The 20,372-nt window shown below is 49.9% G+C and overlaps 1 protein-coding gene across 5 annotated transcripts in view; it reads right to left on the reverse strand.

The window, feature by feature from the left end:
- The window catches only part of CSMD2 (CUB and Sushi multiple domains 2), a 577,361-nt gene that overhangs the window by 378,898 nt on the left and 178,091 nt on the right, over window positions 1-20,372 (reverse strand). For all 5 annotated transcript variants that reach the window (XM_088791016.1, XM_088791015.1, XM_088791014.1 and 2 more), the window contains exon 4: window positions 8,855-9,049. In XM_088791016.1, coding sequence (XP_088647142.1) covers window positions 8,855-9,049 — 195 coding nt within the window. The remainder of the gene's footprint in view (window positions 1-8,854; window positions 9,050-20,372) is intronic.

The raw sequence follows: 20,372 nt of genomic DNA on the forward strand, positions 1-20,372 counted from the left end.
GCAGCTTTGAGGTCCTCGGCTTCCGCCCACAGCCCGCCTCCACAGGGCTTCTCAGTCCCTGAGGAAACAAAAATCCCACTAGGCCACCTTACAACTCAAGTGCAAGACTGACAGAGTCGGGGCACGAGTGCCCCAAAACCACAGTGCTCCCCCTTTTCTTGTGCTGTGTAGCTCAGTGTCCGTCCCTGTTGGGGCTGCAATGACCTGCTCAACCTCGTCAGTCCCCGCTTCTGGGGGCTCAGGATTCGGTCCCTTTATCCTTGGCTTTATCAAGCACTCCTCTTCTTAAAATTAAGAAATTACTAATCGCCTAAGAGAAGCACTATTTCTGCCACCTCAGACTCTTCCCACAGATACAGTACTCCCCGCTTATCTACGAGGGATATGGTCCAAGACCCCCAGGGGATGCCTGAAACCAAGGCTGGTACCAAAGCCTGTATATACACTGTTTTGTTCTACACATACAGACCTATATTAAAGTTGACTTTATAAATTAGGCACAGTGAGAGATTAATAACAACCAATAATAAAATGGAACAATTAGCACAATATACTGTAACAAACGCAATGTGAATGTGGTCTCTCTCCCTCCCTCAAAGTATCTTGTTGTGCTGTACAACCCTTGTTCTGCTTGTGAGGATGTGAGCTGATCTGTGCCTACGTGATGAGGTGAAGTGAGGTACTCAGAGCAGGCGCAATTTAAAACTTAAGAATTGTTCATTTCTGGAATTTTTCCATTTACTATTTTCAAACTGCAGTTGACAACACGTAACTGAAACCATGGAAAGCAAAACTGCAGGTAAGGGGGGACCCACTGCACTGCCACACAAGGTGGTCTCCTGAGGAGATACAGACCAGGCATGGTATTTGGTTATATAACTATTCTTCATTTGAGCTTTCGTTATAGGCCAGGCATTGTCCTAAATGCTTCACCTGCATTTTCTCATTTAGTCCTCAAGCCACTTGTAGAAATACGTAGTATATCAACCACACTGTACAGATGAGGAAACTTGCCTGCAGTCACATGGCTGCGAAATATTGGAGGCGGGATTCGAATCCAGGACACTGACTCCAGATCCACACCGTTACCCAATTGCTCTGCCTCAGGCCTCGGTGGCTGTCTGCCTTTCCGGACACAGAACAGAGCAGCCTTCTGGAAGCAGCAGGCCATAGAGAGGGGTTTCCCAGGTGTGCGAAGCCTCCTTCTGCTCCCTTTCCTCTGCCTGAGGGGCCTAAGGCTTTGTGTGGCCCCCAAAGTCTGAGCCCAGATACCCATGCCCATCTGGAGAGGGATGAGTCTTGGGTTAGGATTCTTCCTGAGAATGAAAGCAGCCCCCGGTCCCTCCCTGAAGCAGTATTAACCAGCAGAAGGATGTCAAGACCTCTCCCTGAGTCTTCTCTCCTAAAGAGCTCAGGGGGCAAGTTAAAGAGACCAAGTGGGGAAGCACATGGCTGGCCAGGTGGACCTGCATAGGAGATGCACCTGCAAGAGGACCCAGGTCTCAGGCCCTGGACCACAACGCTGGAGGAGCTCCAGCAGTAACGGTGTCATCATGGGTCTCCTGCCACAGATCACAGGCCGTCGTCCTTGCCCACAGCAGACAGTGCAGGTCAAGATCATGGCTGGAAGGCACACGGACTCGGGTGGAATCCTGGCTCTACCACCCTCTAGCTGTGTGATCACAGGGAAAATACCTCACCTCCCTGGCCTCAGTTCCCTCACCTGTATTTAGGACTAACAATATCTTAACCTCCTAGGGTTTTGGGGAGGATTAAATTAGGTAATACAGGGTGTGGCACACAGTTAGTGTTTGATAACTGCCAGCTAGTGGTGGCCGGGGCAGTCAGAATCACAACGGCAGCTAGTTCTCATCGAGTCATTACACTGTGTGTATAACATTTACCAGCTCGAGCCTCACTTCCATCTTGGGTGTTAAGTACTCTTATTATTCTCATTTACAGATGAGAAAACTGGGGCACAGTGAGGCCGAGTAACTAGCCGAACGTCACTCAGCTAGTGGGTGTGAGTGGCAAGGCCAGGATTCGAATCCAGGTGTTTGGACTTCAGAGCCGAGCTCCGAATGGTGCTGCTATAATGTCGACGAGGAGACAGACCAATGATTCCTGTGGCAGCAGGAACCCCGTCGTTAGATGTTTCTGGGAGCTGTGGTCCACGCCAAGGTCCCATGCCCAGAATCACTCAAGATCCACACCCCCTATCATGGTTTGGTGCTTTCTGTACATTGTTGAATTTGATCACCACAGTGGGCCCAGCGGGCAGTGCCCAGACCCCGTTTGCCACCTACATCCCCACCTTCGGGTCTCTTATCCCCCTCCCAACCTCTTTCTAGCTCAGAACAGTCCCCAGCCACAGTATGAATACCCCCACTCAGAAGCTCACAGGCATCTCAAATTTTCCCCTGGACAAAAAGCGCTCTCTTGAGTCTCCAGGCTCGTACTTCCTGCTCCCTGTCCTGGGCACCCCCATCTCGGTCACTGGCATCCCCAGCTGACCAGCACTCCAGAAAGAGCCTAGGAATCAACTTTGACCCTTCATTCCATCAGCACCTACATCCCATCCATCATCAAGGCCATCAGCTGTGCCCCAAAACCACATCTCCAATGTACCCCCAAACCACATCTCCAATGTACCCCCTTGCATCCATCTCTCCCATGGCCACTCTCCACCAGGATGCATCGTCTCCAGCCTGCATACCTGCAAAGGCTGCCTCCCAGCTGGTCTCCAGGTAGTGCCTCCTGCAACCCCTCTCCCTTCTAGCATCCAGAGTGATCTTTTAAAAAGTTAGGTTAAATCGCACCAGAGCTCTGCTTAGAACTCTTCCCTGGCTCCCTCCTGAACTCAGAACCAAACCTAAACTTCTTGCCCAGCTTCACCACAGCCCCGCCCTTCCATCCCCTGCCCGTTCTGCTTTGCCACATGGACCTGTTTTCTGTTCCTTAACACGTCAGGTTGTGTACCTGCTGTTCCTTTTGTCAGGAATGCACTTCCCAGTGTCTTCACATAACAGGCTCCTTGTCATTCAGGACTCAGTTCAAATGTCACCTCCACAGACACTCCTCTCCTGACAGTGCCATCGAAAGTAGCCTTCCTTGTCACTCGCTACTTTATTTCCCTCAGAGCTCCTATCATGATCTGAAATATGTTTACTTGGTTTTTATCTGTCTTCTGCCTCCCGGCTGCTAGAATGTAAACTCCACAGGATCATGGAACTTGGTCTGACTTGTTCATCACAGCAATTCTTTGTATCTTGAACCATATCTAGTACTTAACAGGCAGCCACCACGTAATGACTGAATCAGGGACTGTCCGGCACATAGTAGGCACTCAATAAAAAGTAGTTGAATCCCGAATGAACACGAGTAAGCAATCTGCCCTGTAAGGCTGTGGCTCGTGCACCCCTTTTACAACTCAGAGGGGTTTAGCAGCACACTGGCCACCCACAGCTCTGAGCTGAACTTAGGCCTGTGTGACTCCATGCCTTTCTGTTTCACATTCCGCAGGTTCCTCCCGAGGCCAGGAAACTTGGAATGTAGCTCAGCACTGGAAGCCTGAGCTTCTGCAGAGCAAATGCCCGTTTCCCTGGGTCTGGGGCAGCCTGCAGAGTTAGGCTTGAGCCTCAGATGCCAGGCAGTTCTTGCCCAGGCTGTTTTCTTTCCACCAGCTGCCTCTCAGCCCCCAGCGTATCTGAACCCTGTTCCTTCCCCATGTCGTCTTCTTTGATCCAGGGCCAATGTCCCTCACAAGTCAAAGGCCCGTGGCTGAAAACTACATGGTGTTCCTTCTTGTGGATCAAAGAGGTTGCAGAGAGCTGAGTGTCCCCCAGGGACCTCAGCCTTTGAAAATGTGTCCAGAGTGACACAAAGCAGAGGGAGGGCACAGACCCTGCCTTCTTCCCTCTGCCAGCTGGACAAGCCGAGGTCAGCCTCACACCTACTCTGCCCCCTGATCTAGCTGCTCTCCATTCCCCCTTCATTTCGGCTATGTCCCCAGACCCAGCCCACCTTTCAGCCAAGCACATGGCATTTCCTGTGTGAAGCAGAGGCACACTAACCTGCTACTGGAAGCTTTGAACTCAAAGACCCCGTGTGCCACTCAGAGCTGTTGGGCAGGTGGGCTAACCCAGGCCAGTAATTTCCCTTTGGGGCTTGTATGCCTGTCTACATAATCCTGATGGCGAATTAGACCTATCCAGCCATCCGTTCATACAGCAAATATTTACGGACCACTGCCCCGTGGATGAGGTTTATCTACTCACACATGCCAGCCCTTGAGAGTTCTACATGAGAGAAAGAAAGGCCAAAAGGCTTTAATCCTTCCCGAGTATGAAACCGTGAATTCTGGCATGACGGCAGCTCCTGGCTCGGCGTGGCACTCAGCGCACGCCCCACTCCTTTCAGCTTAGCCTCTTCCTAAGGAAGGGCAGTTTGCAAAATCGCTCTCAGGAAATCCTGCCATTCGTGAGGGTGCTTCTCAGGCTATTCTTACAGCTGGTGGCAAATCAGAATCGAGAAATGGACCTGAAGCACAGGGGTGGGGGAGACACTGGGGGCGTGGAGAGTGGGAGAGCCACATCAAAGCCCTCTCAGGCACCAGGGAGTGTTGGGGGGCTCCAAGTCCTTCTGAGAGCAAGACCCGCCATCCTCGGCTGGCTTCTCGGGTGTGGTCAGAAGGAAGCCTTCTCTGCTGTGGCTAAACAGGAAGCCACTGAGAGAGGACTCGGAAAGGTTGGCCTGGGACTCTTTCCGGAAGGATCTTGTGCCCCATGTTAAGGAATCTGAACTTGACCCTGTCAGTGATAAAGAGCCACAGGTAGGATTCTAAGTAATGACGGATTCTGTCCGATCTACGTCTTAAAAGTTCGCTCCAGCAGTGGGGAATGGGCTGGATGTGTGTGGTGGGGGCCTGGAGGACGGCTGCCCAGGGAGGCACACTTTGCAGTGAGACAGGGGAGAGATGAGCGGGCCTGGGCTGTCACCAGCTGGGACCCCGTGAATAGTGGCGGAGGCATGGAGGAGGGGGCAGGAGATTGGCCAGGACATGGTGACTGATGATGCAGAGAACAAAGATGGTGAGGAGCGTAAGGTGCCACTAGGGTGTCTGGCTGGGCCACCTTACCTGGTGACGCTCTTCACTGAGCTGAGGAAGGCAGCAAAAAGAGCAGGTTTAGGGAAACTGAAAGAGTGGGGTTTTGGATATGCCCCATTGAGACACTCCAGGAAGGAGTTCAGTAGAAACTGATCTCCATTTGGGCCTGGAGCTTAGGATGGGGGCAGGGCTGGAGGGAGAGACCCAAGAGTTGCCCCCAAGCAACAATTAGAAGCCAGGATGTGATGAGAAATTCCAAGAGACGCATGAAGTTCCCAGAAAAGAGGCCACACTGGGCCCTCTCGCATTTAAGAAGAATCATCAGCTGGGAAGCCGGAAGAGGATCAGGAGGCACTTAAGAGTCTTGCCACAAAAAGGCGCCGTGGCCGTGAATTCCTGCTGTGATGTGACTGCCAGGGGGGCAGCATCACCCCGGCCCACTCTGTCCACTGAAAGGCCATCCTCACTGCCCCCCATGCCCAGACGCCAAGACACTGACCGACGGAGTCCTGATCCCACCTGGAGGAAGACCAAGCGGCGGCCCCCATGACCTGTCTTTCACTAGTGGGTGAACAAAACAAGATGTTGGAACAGCCAGCCCCAGAGTTTCTTTCAGGAAAAAGCTCTTTTTGTGGGAAAAGGAAAGATAAAACAAAACAAATGAAAAACCCCATTCTATACATAAATAGCTTGCTTGGGTGGGGAAGGGAGACATGAGCCTGTAAGGAGATGGCAAAGCCCTGGGACAACTGGCTCCATGCCTAAGAATCCCAGAGGGGGGCAAGGTTGAGAGGCAGCAAAGGGGAGGAGGCTGAGAAAGAAGAGGGGGTGCAACACGCACCACAGGGGAAGCCAGAGCGTGTCGAGGCAGAAGCCAGGGGGAAGGGGCCAAAAGACGTGGAGGCTCCTGGTCGTCCAACTTTCATTTTAAGCCATTTGCGTTGCTGAGATGCAGGCTGTCTGCACCGCCGCAAATCTTCAGTAATGGCCATGTACATGCAGACACCGCTGGGAGTGGTTTTTGTTTTCTGTTTCGGGGGAATCAAGAAAGAGGGGCCAATTCCTGACCTAAGTTGGCCGAGCAGAACCCAGGGAGGTGAGACACAGTAGTGAGTACAAGGTTGAGAAGAAGCTAAAGCGGACAAAGCTTCCTGAAGATACTGGGAGGGATAGCGGTTTCCACCACATTCGGATGGGAGGTTGATGTGAATTATACTTCACAGGACAGGGTGACAATCCCTCTACCCCAATACTTGGGCTGCATTTGTTTTGAGTTTTTGTGTTGATTAAGAGTGTACGAGATTTGTAGTGCCATAAAAAAGAAAGAACTGTTGCTTTTTGTTTCACAGCATAAATACGCATTTACTACCATGCTTTATATTCTATTATCACGCCACCACTCTCACATCCCTCCTTGGAAGGCCAGAGTGTTAAATTGTGACATCCTCTGGGCAGGTGGTGGGTATGGATGCTGTAAGGAAGGGGATACAGCAGCTTCAGGCCATGGTGAAGCTACTCTGGGCCACACAGCTGTGCACAGGGGCCTGATGGGTTTGGTTATTCCTGATATCAATCACGTGATTAATTTGGTCATTCCCAATACAAATGTCCCAAGTGAGAAATGTGGCCTGAGAGGAGGGGACCTAGTGTGGGGACAGAGCCAGGTGTGTAGTTTCTAGGCTCTCGCCGTCACGTGGAAAGGTGCTGGCTCGGGTAGTAAATGGCCATCAACTGTGATTGGATGGCCAGCAGCTGTGGCTAGTTGGCCGTCAGCTGTAACCAATGAGTCATTGGCCACTAATATAACTGCAGTGGCTACACTAGCAGAAAAATGGGGGCTAGCAAGAAGATGGTGGCTGAGCTAGAAGAGCAGCGGATTGCAGTTAGCAGGGTGGATTGCAGCTAGCAAGTGAGGTTGTTTGGCAGAGAGAAGTGGATGGTGGGTTGCGGATCGTGTGGTTCCTGCTTCCTGTGTTTCCAACCCAGCCGCCAGCAAGACTGTAGTGGTGTGACTCCCCTATCTATGGCTTCGTGGATGTTCCTTTTTGGCCTCACCACGTCCTGCGTTCGTATGTGGGGAGCGGGAGCTGAGACCCCGCCTGCCTCCCTGCATGACACCTAGGAAGGCAAGAAAGGAGACTCTAGTTCCCTTGGGCTCTAACAAGAAGAACCAACATGGCTGAGGCCTATGCTATTAGTTGAAGAGGGCTAAACAAACATAGAGTCAAGTGGCAATCCTGACTGGACGTTGGTGGCTTGCCTGTTGGGGAGAAATTCACAGCTGTGTCTGGATTCAAGCAGAAAGGGTGCAAGCTGGCAAAAAAAAAAAAAATTAATTTTGTCTGCCATGGGAGTGGGAAGAAGGGGGAGAGATGTACGCACCAAGTATTTTCCATCCCTGGTGTAGACGGTGAAAAGGGTGTGTGCATACGGTGGGAGTAATTACAGGAAGACTTCCTCTAAGAGAAAGGTGAAATGAAACCCATGGAGGGCTATCTTGTTCCAATTATTTCCCAACTTCTTGAAATGATCCTCCCAGACCTGTATCTGGGCGTTCTGAAACCCACAGGATTTAAAGATGAGAGTTTCCAGAGGAAAAGAGTGGTCAGTTGTGCAAAGGCTGTTGAGAACTCAAAGAATATAAGGGCCAACACAGTTCCCACCTGATTTGGCAACAAGATGCAGAATATGTGGGGCAAAGGTCAGCCTGCAGCGCAGTAAATGGGAGCCGAGGAGGAGACAGGCTGCATGAAGCTTTTAAGATGCTGGGCATTGTTGGTGGTGTGGGGAAACCCGGCAGTGCGGTAGCAATTTTAAAAGGTAAAGAAAAAATATCTGTTCACATTATAATCTTAATTATGTACATATTCCTAATGTATGCATACATGCCATATATACTGAAAGAAAATAGGAAGGAAATACATGAAAGTCATGGTTAAAACGGGTACATTTTGTTTATTCTTTTCCATATTTTCTAAGATCTTTTATAAATGATCATGTGTTATTTTTATCATCAGATAAGAAGCACGGGAAATTATTTTAGAAATAAGCGTGGTTATTTTTTGTTGGGGGGCAGTAAGTAGTAGTCGGGAAGAGAATGACCTATCATCCCAGTTTGCCTGGATCTGAGGGGGTTCCCAGATTTTGGAGCTTTCAGAGCTAAAAATGGGAAAGTCCGGGGAACCCAGGACAAGTTGGTCACCCTAGTTGGGAGGCTGAGGCTGATGTAGCATTGTAGGGAAGTAGGGTTTTTGGGGGGGGGCGTGACTGTTGGGGTAAAGAGGTTTTGAGCATATTTGGAGACTGAGATGAGGGCACCATTCACTAGGGAGAGAGGTTAGATTTGTAGGAAGGAGAAAAGCATAATTGCCAGGGTGAGGTCAGAGGAAAGCAGCTGGGAGACAGATCCACGCACAAGAGGACACGTGGCCTGTAATGGGAAGAGAAACCATGTTTATTCTGAGACAGGAGGGCAGGAGGTGAGGGCAAACTGGCTAAAAATGTTTGTTGATATAGCGGAAGGAGTTTGAGAGAGTGCACACCTGAGGACTAGGACGTCAGATGAGGCTAAGAAGACCCTAGAATGCCTGGGGGCCCTGAAAACCCTCAGTTGTCCCCCAGAGTGGGTACCCCACACCCTGCTGGACTGGATGGTGCAGCTTGCCCACTAGAGACTGGGTCCCACTGCAAGGTCCAGCGTCCCGTCCCAGTTGCCACCCACTTGACGGACCCTCGCTGGCCACCTACCTCTGCAGGAGGGCAGGGGGAAGTCCCACGTGGCACTGTTGTCGGAGCCAGCGTGGCAGGTGAGCACAGCGTGGCCCTCCAGGAAGAAGCCGGGATTGCAGCTGTAGCGGACCTTGTCGCCCAAGTTGAAGGTTGAGCCCTGCTGGATGCCGTTGGGCAGCCGCCCAGGGTTCCCACACGTGTGACTGGGGAGCACTGTAAGGAGGGAGAGAGACACAGCCTGTGAGCGGGGCTGGAGGCCAGACACCTGCCTCCAAGCAGTGCTTCCGCTTCTGGGGCACGTCTCCTCCCTGCGTCTCCTTTCTCCTCCGGGAAGGGGCTGGCCCTCTCAAGGCGGCTCAAAGAGGTCACGTGCTCAGGAGGTGCCACACGTGCCATTTATCATTGAACATCAGGTTTCTTGCCTTGTCTCGTGCACAGCCCTGGGTGTGGATTACCTCCATCCCATCACTCAAGATGTCCCAGGGAAATCACTTTACTCTCTCGAGTTTGATTGCCCTGATTTCAGACGCCACACTCCTTCTTATAAACACCATGGAAGAGGCAGGGCAGATCATGGAGTAGGTGCTCATTAAACCCAGTTTGCTTTCTTTCATGTGAGTCTGTTCTGGCAGCCAAAGGGGTCCTTTGGCCCAGGGGCTTTGGGGGAATTGAAGGGGTCACTGGTGCTGGAATAGGCAGTGAGGTAGGAAGACAAGAGCCTGAGTTCTGATCCAGTACAATGTATAGTGTGTGACCCGAGACAAAGGCATGTCATGCGGGAGACCCTGCTCGCTGCGCCATTTGTCGTGCTGGGATGCCTGCGGGGTGGCCTGCAGGTTCTCTGCTCCCGCTCCCCACACAAGAACGCAGGATATGGTGAGGCCAAAAAGGAACACCCACGGAGCCATAGGTAGGGGAGTCATACCACTATATTCTTTCTGGCGGCTCTATACTCTCACTGGAGGCTGGATCCACACTGTCCGCAAACCGCCATCCACGCTTGCCAGCCCAGCCGCCATCTTCTTGCTAGTCCCCATTCTTTCTCTCTCTCTCTGCTAGCACAGCCACGGCAGTTATATTAGTGGCCAATGGCTCACTGGTTACAGCTGACGGCCAACTAGCCACAGCGATGGCCATGCAATCACAGTTGATGGCCATTTACTACCTGAGCCAGGCACCTGTCTATGTGAGGCCGAGAGCCTGGAAACTTCTTTCTGGGGCTCTGCCCCCACAGGCATCATGGTCAGCTGCACGTGTGCTCTCGTCATCCGGAGGAAAAGTCTTGGTGAGGGTGCGAGACAATCATGACCCACGAATCAGGAGGGAGGGAGAGAGAACGCAGCTTCTCTGGGCCTGAGTCATGTGCACTCTGACACAGCTCCGCCTACTCTCTGCCTTTCTCCAGAGCATAGAAACTGCCTGTGCCCTGAAGGTCACCTCCCACCATTCCAGGAGGTCCCCAAAGGGCGAGGGTGAGGAGTCACAGCCACATCCAGACTCCCACCAAAGTACATCTCCATTAATTCACCTGGTGATAATTTATTTGAGACTGGAGAGCAGAGCGGGGTTCAGTAAAGACTGGAGAGCCACCGTGCATGGGTTTGCATCCATCCCTGTCTGACAGCTAGGGGGACCTTGAGCAAGTCTCTCAACCTCTATGCCTCAGTTTCCTCATTGTAAGATGGGGTCACAACAATCCTTTCCTCCCTCACGGGGTTGTTGTGAAAATTAAACGAGATAAGGTATGTAAAGTGCATAGGACAGTGTCAGTGAATATAACACAAGTGCAGTGGGAGTTGTGAGTGATTCAAGATATGTTACGTGTTATGATGGGATAGGGACCAGGCAGGGGCCAAACCTAGTCTGGATGGGTCAGAGACAGCTTCCTGGAAGCGGTGACATCTAGGCTGAACCATGAGAGATTGGTAAGAATTCCTAGCTAGGCCCAAGAGTGTTCCAGGAAGAGGAAATATGTGCAAAGGCTCTGAGGCTAGAGATCACCTAGGAACTCAGGGAGCCTGGGCTGAGAGGTACAGGTGGCAACGATGAGGAATAAAGGTGAAGAAGTGGAGATGGCAGCCAGGATTCTAGAGGGCTTCCCCGGCCCTTGCAGTACCCTCTTCCTGCCCATGTTGCCAGGAACCCTTTTGCCAGCTCTGATGGTCTCAGAACCCACAGAAGGAAGGCTTTCCCTCCCCTTCTTCTCCTCTCCTTCCACGTGGAGGCAGCTTGGTGTAGAGGGAAAGGATAGACTTTGGAACCAGCTTGATCTGGGTCTGAAACCAGGCGCTGTTACTGTCTTACTCAGTGGTCTTCAGTCATATGATCTCTCTGAACCCTGGTTTCCTCAACTGAGAAAGGGGGACAGGAATCCCTAGTGGTTGAGGAAGATGCTGATAATAAATGATGTACGCCTGGCACTGTGCCCAGCACGTATCTGACGCTCAAAACATGGCAGGTGTTATTCCACTGGGCTGTAGAACCATGAAGGAAGGGGCCTGGTCTGGTCCATGGTTGGATCCTGGGAGCCTAACAGAGCCTGGCACTTGTGGGGACATATTTTTGTGTGTTCATTAATTACTTGTTTGGGAGAGTTACTCATTCATGTATTAATTCCTTCATGCAACACAAATTTATTGTGGACCTACTGTGCTGAGAGCTGGGACTATAGCAGTGAACTCGACAAAGAGAGTCCCTGCCTTCAAGAGGTTGATGTTTTCATGAGTTATCTTAAGGAAGATAGAGCTCTTCCTTGCCCAGTTTTCTACCTGTCAAGTGAGATGACCCAAGTGAAAGAATTTACCTCCACTGACCGTATCCATTAGTTCAGCTTAGCATTTCTTATTGATCCCACACTGCTGGTTTCCTTGGTGTTTCCCATGATGGGCTGCTGTCTTCTTGAATGTTTCCCATGATCCCATGCTGCTGGCTTACTTGGAGTTTCCCATGATCCTGTGCTGCTGCCTTGCAGCAGAGGTAGTGACTGTGATGGGTGTGTGTTTGTGGGCACTGGGGGTTAGAGAGGTGGGTCAGGTAAACATTTGGAGAAGAAAGCAAGCTAAGGTTAGGGGAGGGAGCCGACCAGGGGACATGGGCTGAGAATTGGTGTAGAACTAACGTTTCATTTTCCGCAACGGGACGCAAAGACCCAATTTAATTAAATTACTAATGTCAAATTTTTAATGAACCTGCTTCTGCTTTGGGCTTTCTTCCTTCAAAATTAATGACTGGAACGTCACTATAAATAAAAGTCGATTCTTTTTAAAAAGTCACTCTCGAATGCTCGCTGCTTTTTACTTAATGAGCTGTTCCTAATCAGACCAGTCTGACCTGGCACCTCCACCAGGAGTTGGGTATGATGAATGGGGGTTCGTTTCCAACCCCACCACCCTTTTCATCTTGAGGTCTGTTCCTGAGAGGTCACACCGTAAATGGAGAGAGGACAGACGAAGGGCTCACAGAGGGCTGGGTCAAATCTCAGCTCATCTGCCTCTAGCTGAGTGCTCTTGCGCTGTAAACTCTACCTCTCTGGGCTTCAATTCTTCATCCAAAAATGCGGACACTTTTTCTTCCCATGGCGAGGCTGTATTTGCTTCGTAGGGCTGCTGTAACAAAGTACTACAAACTGGCTGACAAAAAACAACAGATACTTATTGTCTCACAGTTCTAGAGGCTAGAAGTCCAAAAACATGGTGTCGGCAGGGCCAGGATCTCTCTGAAACATGTAGGGGAACCCTTTTCTTCACTTCTGCTATTTTTCTTGCAATTTTTGGCATTCCTTGGCTGCTAAATGCATCATCCAATCCCTTGTCTTCACATGGCATTCTCCCGCTGTGTCTCTATGTCCAAATTTCACCTTTTTATGAGGACACTAGTCCTCCTGGATCAGGATACACCCTACTGGCCTCTTAACTGCATCATGTTCAAAGACCTTATTTTCAAATAGGAGCACATTCACAACTACTGGGGGTTCAGATTTCAATGTATTTGGGGAGGGGCGCAATTCAACCTATAACAGAGCGTTGTGCAAATTAAGTTAGATTTATAATATCCACTATTGAGTGCCTAGTATGTTTTGGGCCCAGGGCTACAAGTCTATTTTGTTTAATCCTCAAAACCATCTTGTGGGATACCTATTATCCTCATTTTACAGATGGAAAAACTGAGGCACAAAGATCTTAAGTAACTTGCCCAAGGTATACACAGCTATAAAATGAAAGAGCTACATTGTGAATCTAGGTCTTTCTGACTCCATGTTCAACACCCCTAATTGGAATGAAATACTGCTTCTGATGGATAACAAAGTGCCCAGCACATAGTGGGTGCTTAATAAACAACAGTTCCCTTCCTTTCTTGATCATTCCAGGCACTGCGATAAGACAGAGGGTGATTACCTGACAGTGAGATTTAATAGTCTGGTTTTTTCCTCCAGTCTGATTTGACATTATTGTACTTTTTAATAATGTCAAGGGCAACATTCAAAGTGCGGTCTTTTGTAATGTGTCTGATGCACAACTTGCTGGACAGACAGAAGAGATCGGAGATAAACCACAAAGCAAAACCTTTCTAAGGCACAGTTTTCTTTGATTTTTTCGATTTTGCCCATGTGTTTCTTGGCAGCGATATTATAACTGTTCATGCTCTCTCGTCTATAAAACTTCCCTTTGATTGCTTACAAAATGAAGAGTGGGATATTTACATCCAGCGCAGCCCAGAACAATATTATTAAAGCTGTGCCTGACATTGAACAATTCCATTGTAGATTAGCAGTGGGGAATTTTGTCCCTTCTACAAAGCCTGGCTCTTGCCAATCAGCATAATATTCTCAGTGATTGTATGACAATGAAGCGCCTCTGTGGTTGGAGTGCAGCAGAAGCTACATCCTGCCTTCTTTTATTTTTAATTTGAGACTTTAGTTCCCATATTATAATGAAGAGGCGTTTATGCTCTGGACAAGCACCCTCCATATGTTTTGATTTCTTATCTTCCATCAAGGAACTTGTTTCATCTCTACGGCCAGAGAGTTGATACAAAGTGGAGGGATGTTTGGGAAGAAGGATTCAGGGAGGAGTTAGTGTGCCACAGCCCTGACTGTGGAAAGAGGAGGTGGCACCACGTGTGTGCATGCCTGTATGTACATGTGGGAGATGGAGGGGGAGTGGGCACGGTCTCCGGAGTAAGGAATAAAAAGCACCATGTTTTCAGTGCCTACACGGTGATGGCACGTCTGCATCACACATGACCTTCGTTAATCTTTATCAGTCCCTTACTTTTAGCTCTTTGGCCTTGGACACATACTTCATTGTATATCCTCAGTGTCAAGTGCTTTGTATATCTATCCATCCCCAAAGAGTTGTCTGTCCTTACTGATTCCACTTCCTCTCCTCCCATCTGACATATCGTACATCTGGTACATTCATTTGTTTGTTGTTTTTCCTCACCCTGCTACATTGGAAGCTCCATAAGGACAGATAGTTTTTGTTCATTTTTGTTCGCTTCTGTGTCCCAATTCCCAGAACAGTGCATAATGTATAATAACACCTTGATAAACGTTTATTGAATGACTTAATGACCTTATTTAATCCTCCCAACAACCCACTGACAGAAGTGTCGTCATTATCTCTTGGTGAGATGAGCATGAATTCCAGAGAGGTAGGGGCCTTTACCCAAGGCTGCACAGCTCCGTGTAGCGTACAGCTGGGTTTCCACAGCTGTGCCCAGAGACTGCGCCCATGGAGTTTCCGCTTGCACCGGGCTGTTCTTACACTGACCATTCCACATAGAGACCATGGGGTACCTTAAAACACCCTCCTAAGGGACTCATTCTCATTCTCCTTGGGGGGATGACTTGGGGGGCCAACCAGGCAAGCTGACCCCTAGCCTGGTCCTGTACATTTCCTGCCACCTGTTAATCAAACAAACGCAGGGGCACCAGGGCCTCAGACAGGGTATGCCACCCCCGTGTCCCCAGGCCTGTCCCTAATGGTCACTGGGGATAAGCTCTCCACTGTGAGCCCATTCTTTGGGCTCACATTTGTGATGTTGTAACCGTCAGCATGAGAGTCACGTGGGGAGTTTTATAAAGATAACGATGCCTGGACCCTATTCCCAAACCTACTGAATCAGAATTTCAGAGGTTGGCCCTGGGCTCTTCTAGGTGACTACAAAGCAGAGCTGAGATGGAGAACAACGCATGGTAACCTACTCACGTAAGTTATTCCATTAGGCCAGGTACATTCATCTCTCTGAGCTGTGAACTATTCTGTGACCAGGGCCTTTCTGGTTGCTGGTCTCCGACTGCTGGGGGCAGGGAGGCCAGCCTGTCGCTGGGACTTCCCTGTCTTCTACAAATCCCACTCGCCCTGTCCTTCCTTCTCATTTGAAGACCCTTGTCCTCGCTCCCCTGGACTTCGGCAGCCCCCTCTAACCTCCCTGCTGTTGGCCTTGCCCTCATCCAATGCATTGCCCTACTGATGCCAGAGTGAACGGTCTAGAATGATATATTCACCACAGCCATGCCCTGGTCACTCTTCAGGCACACACGTGCCAAACAAAAGTGGGTTTCCTACCACAATGGCCCACACAAATGATTCCGGCCCTTCTGCATGATTCACACAAGAATACTAATGAGGTGACCGACTGATGAAAATAAACAAAAGGAAAGAAAAACTAGTGAACCTTCCCACTGCTGGCAGGATAAAGGAAATCTTGGCTCACACAGCCCCATTCTTCTGTGATGTGAACCCTGCTGACATTTTCTGCCTTATCTCCTGCGTCCTCAGTCTGGTCCCCCCACCATTGTTATGCTAAACCACAGGCTCCCCAAGCACACCTTGGGTCCTCCCAAATTCTCAGCTGGCAAACTCCTACTCCTTCAAGGCTACACTTAAATGTCACTATCTCTGTGAAACCCTCCTTGATACCCTTGATATCGCGTCTAAACTGTAAAATCCCAAAAGAACACACTGGGATAGAATGTAAATTCAGGCATAATGTGATTGACAATTCGCTCCCAGAATTCTGAAACTCCCAGCCCATTAACTCCACGGGCTTGCTCTTGGTCGTTTCATTAATTTTGCAATCTCACAATCCCATGGGTTTTTGGCACCCCACTTATGGAGTCATGTTGGGGCTTTCCTCGCACGTCAATTCCTGCCCTTGTCACATAACATTGCAAGTCATTCATCCAGTACTTCATAATACGCTACCTTCCAAACAGGAGCTAAACCTGCTCATAATTGTTTGTTTAGGTGTCCACCCAGGGGCAGGAAAGACGTTGTATTTATTCCTTACATATCTCGGGTTTGATTGAATGCCTGGCAGGAAGAAGGTGTCCTGTTGGAATGTATTAAATGAATTATATACATATAATGACAATAAGCTAGTGCACAGTTGGCCAACTTTTTCTCTAAAGGACCAGGTAGTAAATACTTTTGGCCTCGTAGGCCACATGGTCTCTGTTTCAATGACTCAACTTTTCTACCATAGTGCAAAAACAGCTAAAGACAATACACGTTACAATAAAACTTTACTTATAAAACAGGCAGCCAGCCCACAGACCACAGTTCAGCAACCCTGTACTGTATATTCAGTTCTGTACTTATCTTGGGTGTACAGCTTACATCTCTGGACCGTCCCCTCTCCCCAAAATAGAGAAAAATCGGTGTTACTGGGAGTCAAGGATGGAAAGGGGCTGGGGGGACAGTGGGCTGTGCAGGTGAGGGCCCTGAACAGAAAGGGACTGGGAGGAAGGGGGCAGGGAAAAGACAGGAAGTTGGCACCTGAAGACTGAGATCAAAATCAAATTTCCTTTCCTCTAAATCTGGCCCTGGGACAGGTGGCACTGTGCTGGCTGCAGGGAAGGGCTGGTATGTATTGAGTCCCCACTCTTTCCCGTTAAAACAGGGTTTATTTTAGTCCTCATAGCCCCTCCTTAAGTGGGGAATTATGAACCTCATTTTATCAAAAAGAGCTGAATTTAGAGACCTGAAGGGTCACACAGTTAGTAGTAATAATGATAGCCACCTCTGAGTGTGTCATATGAGGCAGGCAGTCTGCTCAGTACTTTATCTGCATCCTTCCGTTTCATCTTACCCTGAAAGAGGTATTCTGTCCCCTGTATGCGGGATGGAGACGGGGAATGAGGAACAGCAAGGCTAATGCTAACCCTGGGTCATGCCCCCGCTGGGATCAGGGCTGGGTTTGAAACCAGAGCCATCTGACTGTCCTACCTGTGTCCTTTATCAGGGGGCACCTTGACCTCCCAACCTTCGAGGTCTTTCCCAGCATCCCAGTCTCTCCCTGTTGTGACTAGAGCATGAGGAACCCAGACACAGTTAGGTCCCTCGTCAGCCCCTTCCCCCCACCCTGACTAGCTGGGGCTGCACAGACATCCGTCATCCCACCAGCAGGGGCCACAGATGGGCTGTCAGTGCAGCTCCTCCTGATGGTTCATATCCGCAGTGCCCCATGGCGGCCTCTCTTTCACCTGAGAGTCTTTAGAAGCAACACTTAAAAGGTAACATCCTGGGACTCAGAATAGAGCCAATAAAAATACAGGTCACTCAGTTAAATTTGAATTTCAGAGAAACACAAATACTTTTTTAGCGTAAGTATATGCCATGCCATATTTGGGATATACTTATACTAAGAATTGTTTGTTATTTGAAATTCAAATTTCAGTGGGCGTCTTGTATTTTCATTTGCCAGTGTTGGCAACCCTGCCCCAGAGGGGAGTCTCCTTTGCATCAGTAACATGAGCTTCTTAAAGAACTGGGGATTCCTCTGGGGAAAGGGGAGAGCCAGGCCTGCCTGTAAGGAACACAGCATTGAGCCCAAGGGGAGGCTGCAGACGGGGGAGCTTCAGAGCCCCCCAGGGTGGGGCCTGTGGAGGTTGGGGTACAACAGGATTCCAGGGGTGTGGTGAGCTGTACTGCCTTCTCCCTCCTCCAGGCACTCTCTAAGGATGCTCAGTGTGTTTTTCTGCACCAACGTGCCCCTCTCCTGTTTTAGGAGACTGGGGTCTCAGGCCCTCCGATGAAGAGCTACAGGCAGGCACAAGGTCCTCCGTGATGCAGCCTCTGTTGATCTCTGCAGCCCAAACCCCGCTGCTCCCCATTCAGCCTTCCCTGCCCCCACTGTACTCGAGCACAGGGATTCTCCCACTTGTCTAGAAAGAGCAATGTGTGGAGAATCCGTGGTACCCTACGGGAAACGCTGCAAAGTATGTCAGTGTTAAGCATAGAATAACTATGCAACTGGGGGCTAAATCTGATTAGTGGCAGAATAGAACCTAGAAATGTTTTCCAAAGTATGTCCATACAACACGGGCTGAGAAATAAATTCCGTGAGAAAAACATTCAGTTGGTCAAGTAATCCTGAAAAACACTGCAGAAATTCCCTCCTCACGAAGAAACCAACACTCAGGAGGTTAGTTTATCTGAGAGGTTCTGCAGGAAAGAAACCATTTAACCCTACTTAATCCAGAAGTTCCAGAAATCTGACTATAGAATCTCTCTTCTCCTTCTTTTATCCCCCTTGGAAATACCTATTAATTTCTGAAGTGTTCTGTGGAATACACTTTGGGGATTGCTAGATTCTAGGATGAGATAAACCTAAACGGCTGTTTTCCTTTAAAATCTTAATCATCATCAAAGAATAATAGCAAGGATAGCTGACATTTATATAGAGTATTCCAGGTTAACATGCATTGTTTTCACAAACACATCCCCCTTTGGCACGTCCAATCCTATGTTTTTCTGGGGGCTGGAATGGCCTGAGGTCTCCCAGTCCCCATTTGGGGAGTGGGATCGATTCTTACTAAAGAAGGAAACTTAGCTCTTCCAGGTAAACACAGCAAGTGTTACAAAAGGGCAAGGGCCTAGGTTCTCTCTTTTCATCTGACAACTTTTCCAGCAGGTATGTTTTCAGTCTGGCTGGGCAGAATGACCTCTGGGCCCAACTTCCGGAGGTCTGTGGCCAGGGCCAGCTGTGTCTGGCCCTCAGCCCTGCCCAGCTGCAGTTAGGAGTGATGAATCCTGAACCAGTCCTGGCAAAGGAGTGGTAAGAGGCAGAAGCCTGGCATGGCTGGGCAGGGGTTCCTGCCGTGAGCCTGGGACTTTTAACCCTGGGTGAGGCTACCCACGTGGGAGGCCATCCTGTCCCTTGCTGAGGCTGTCCCACGGCTGCATAACTGGCTTGTTTGTCCCCTAACCTCCCACAGGGTGGGAGCCCTGCTCTGCACCCAGCCCAGGCCTTGAAGCCCCCTCTCCAAGGCTGGGACTTTGTCCCCTGTCTCCTGCTGGCTAGCAAGGAAGTGCCGCCTCTGAGCGTGGGCATCATTTAGACGCCCGTGGGGATGCCCCTCCCGCCAACCCCAGCCCTGGGGACAGCAGAGCCTCAGAACCCCTACTTCCTGCACTTGGCTGCCTGTTCAGGGCCCAGAAGCCCCAGCATACCTTGCAGCCTTCTTCCTTCTTCAAGCAGGAAAGTTTAACCCGCATCCCACTGGGAAAGGCGCAATTTTCCAAAGGCTCCAGACCCCTTGGCTCCCTCTCTCTAGAAGAATTAGGTGGAAGAGCATGGAGAGGGACTAAGAAGTCAGGCTTTCAGCCACCACCATCCCCCTATTTCTTGTACTTTCTGAAAAGGATGGTGGATACAGCGACTACAGAAGATGTGGACTAAAAGTGCATCTGAGCAGGATGTCTGCTCGTCCTCCTGCTCGTCCCCTTCTTCTTCATCATTAGCTCCATCACGTGCTGACCATGCTATGGGCGGACTGGACATTGAATCCTGTCCCATTTCATCCTCCCGATAACACTGTGAGTTCGGCACCATCTCCATTTCACAGGTAAGCACATGAGGGAGGCTAAGGTGCTCACAGTCACACGACGAGGAGCTGGGGGAGGCAGCTGTGGTGTACACCTGGTCAGCCTGACTGTGCACCTTCTTCCTTAGCTGCTGCATTTGCGTGACGAGGCAGAGGATGGGTTGGTGAGGCAGAGACGTCAGCTCCGAGGCCCATTTCCCAAGGTGCCCCCAACCTGGCCAGAGACAGTGCCCGGTGAACATTCTGTAGCTTGAGAATCAGGAACAGCGGGAAACGGATGGTCCTGCCTATTGCTTGTAATACAGTTTTACTCATCTCTGAAGTCCCCAATCCAAAGGCTTCATGGAGGTCCCGGTGCAGGTGGAGACCATCTCAGGGCCAAGAGGCAGGAGGTAGAACTGGCTCTCCCCTGGAGAAACTCCTCACTTGGCAGGGGGCCACAATCTCTTGTAGGTGACACAAGCATTCCAACGTACTTTCACATCCAATATGCACAAATCCACCCATTCACACGCACACACACACACACATACACACACACACACACACACACACACACACACACACACACACACGTGCTTCCTGCCCCCCATACATTCTCACATACAAACATGCACCTATAAAGACAGACAAGCCCAGAATGCATCTGTACATAGCTCTTACATTCACACATATGACGACAGACACACTCTCCCATATATGCAA

The sequence above is a fragment of the Rhinolophus sinicus genome, chromosome 14 (assembly GCF_057876585.1).
Source record: "Rhinolophus sinicus isolate RSI-liver-muscle chromosome 14, RSI-T2T, whole genome shotgun sequence".
NCBI lineage: Eukaryota > Metazoa > Chordata > Mammalia > Chiroptera > Rhinolophidae > Rhinolophus > Rhinolophus sinicus.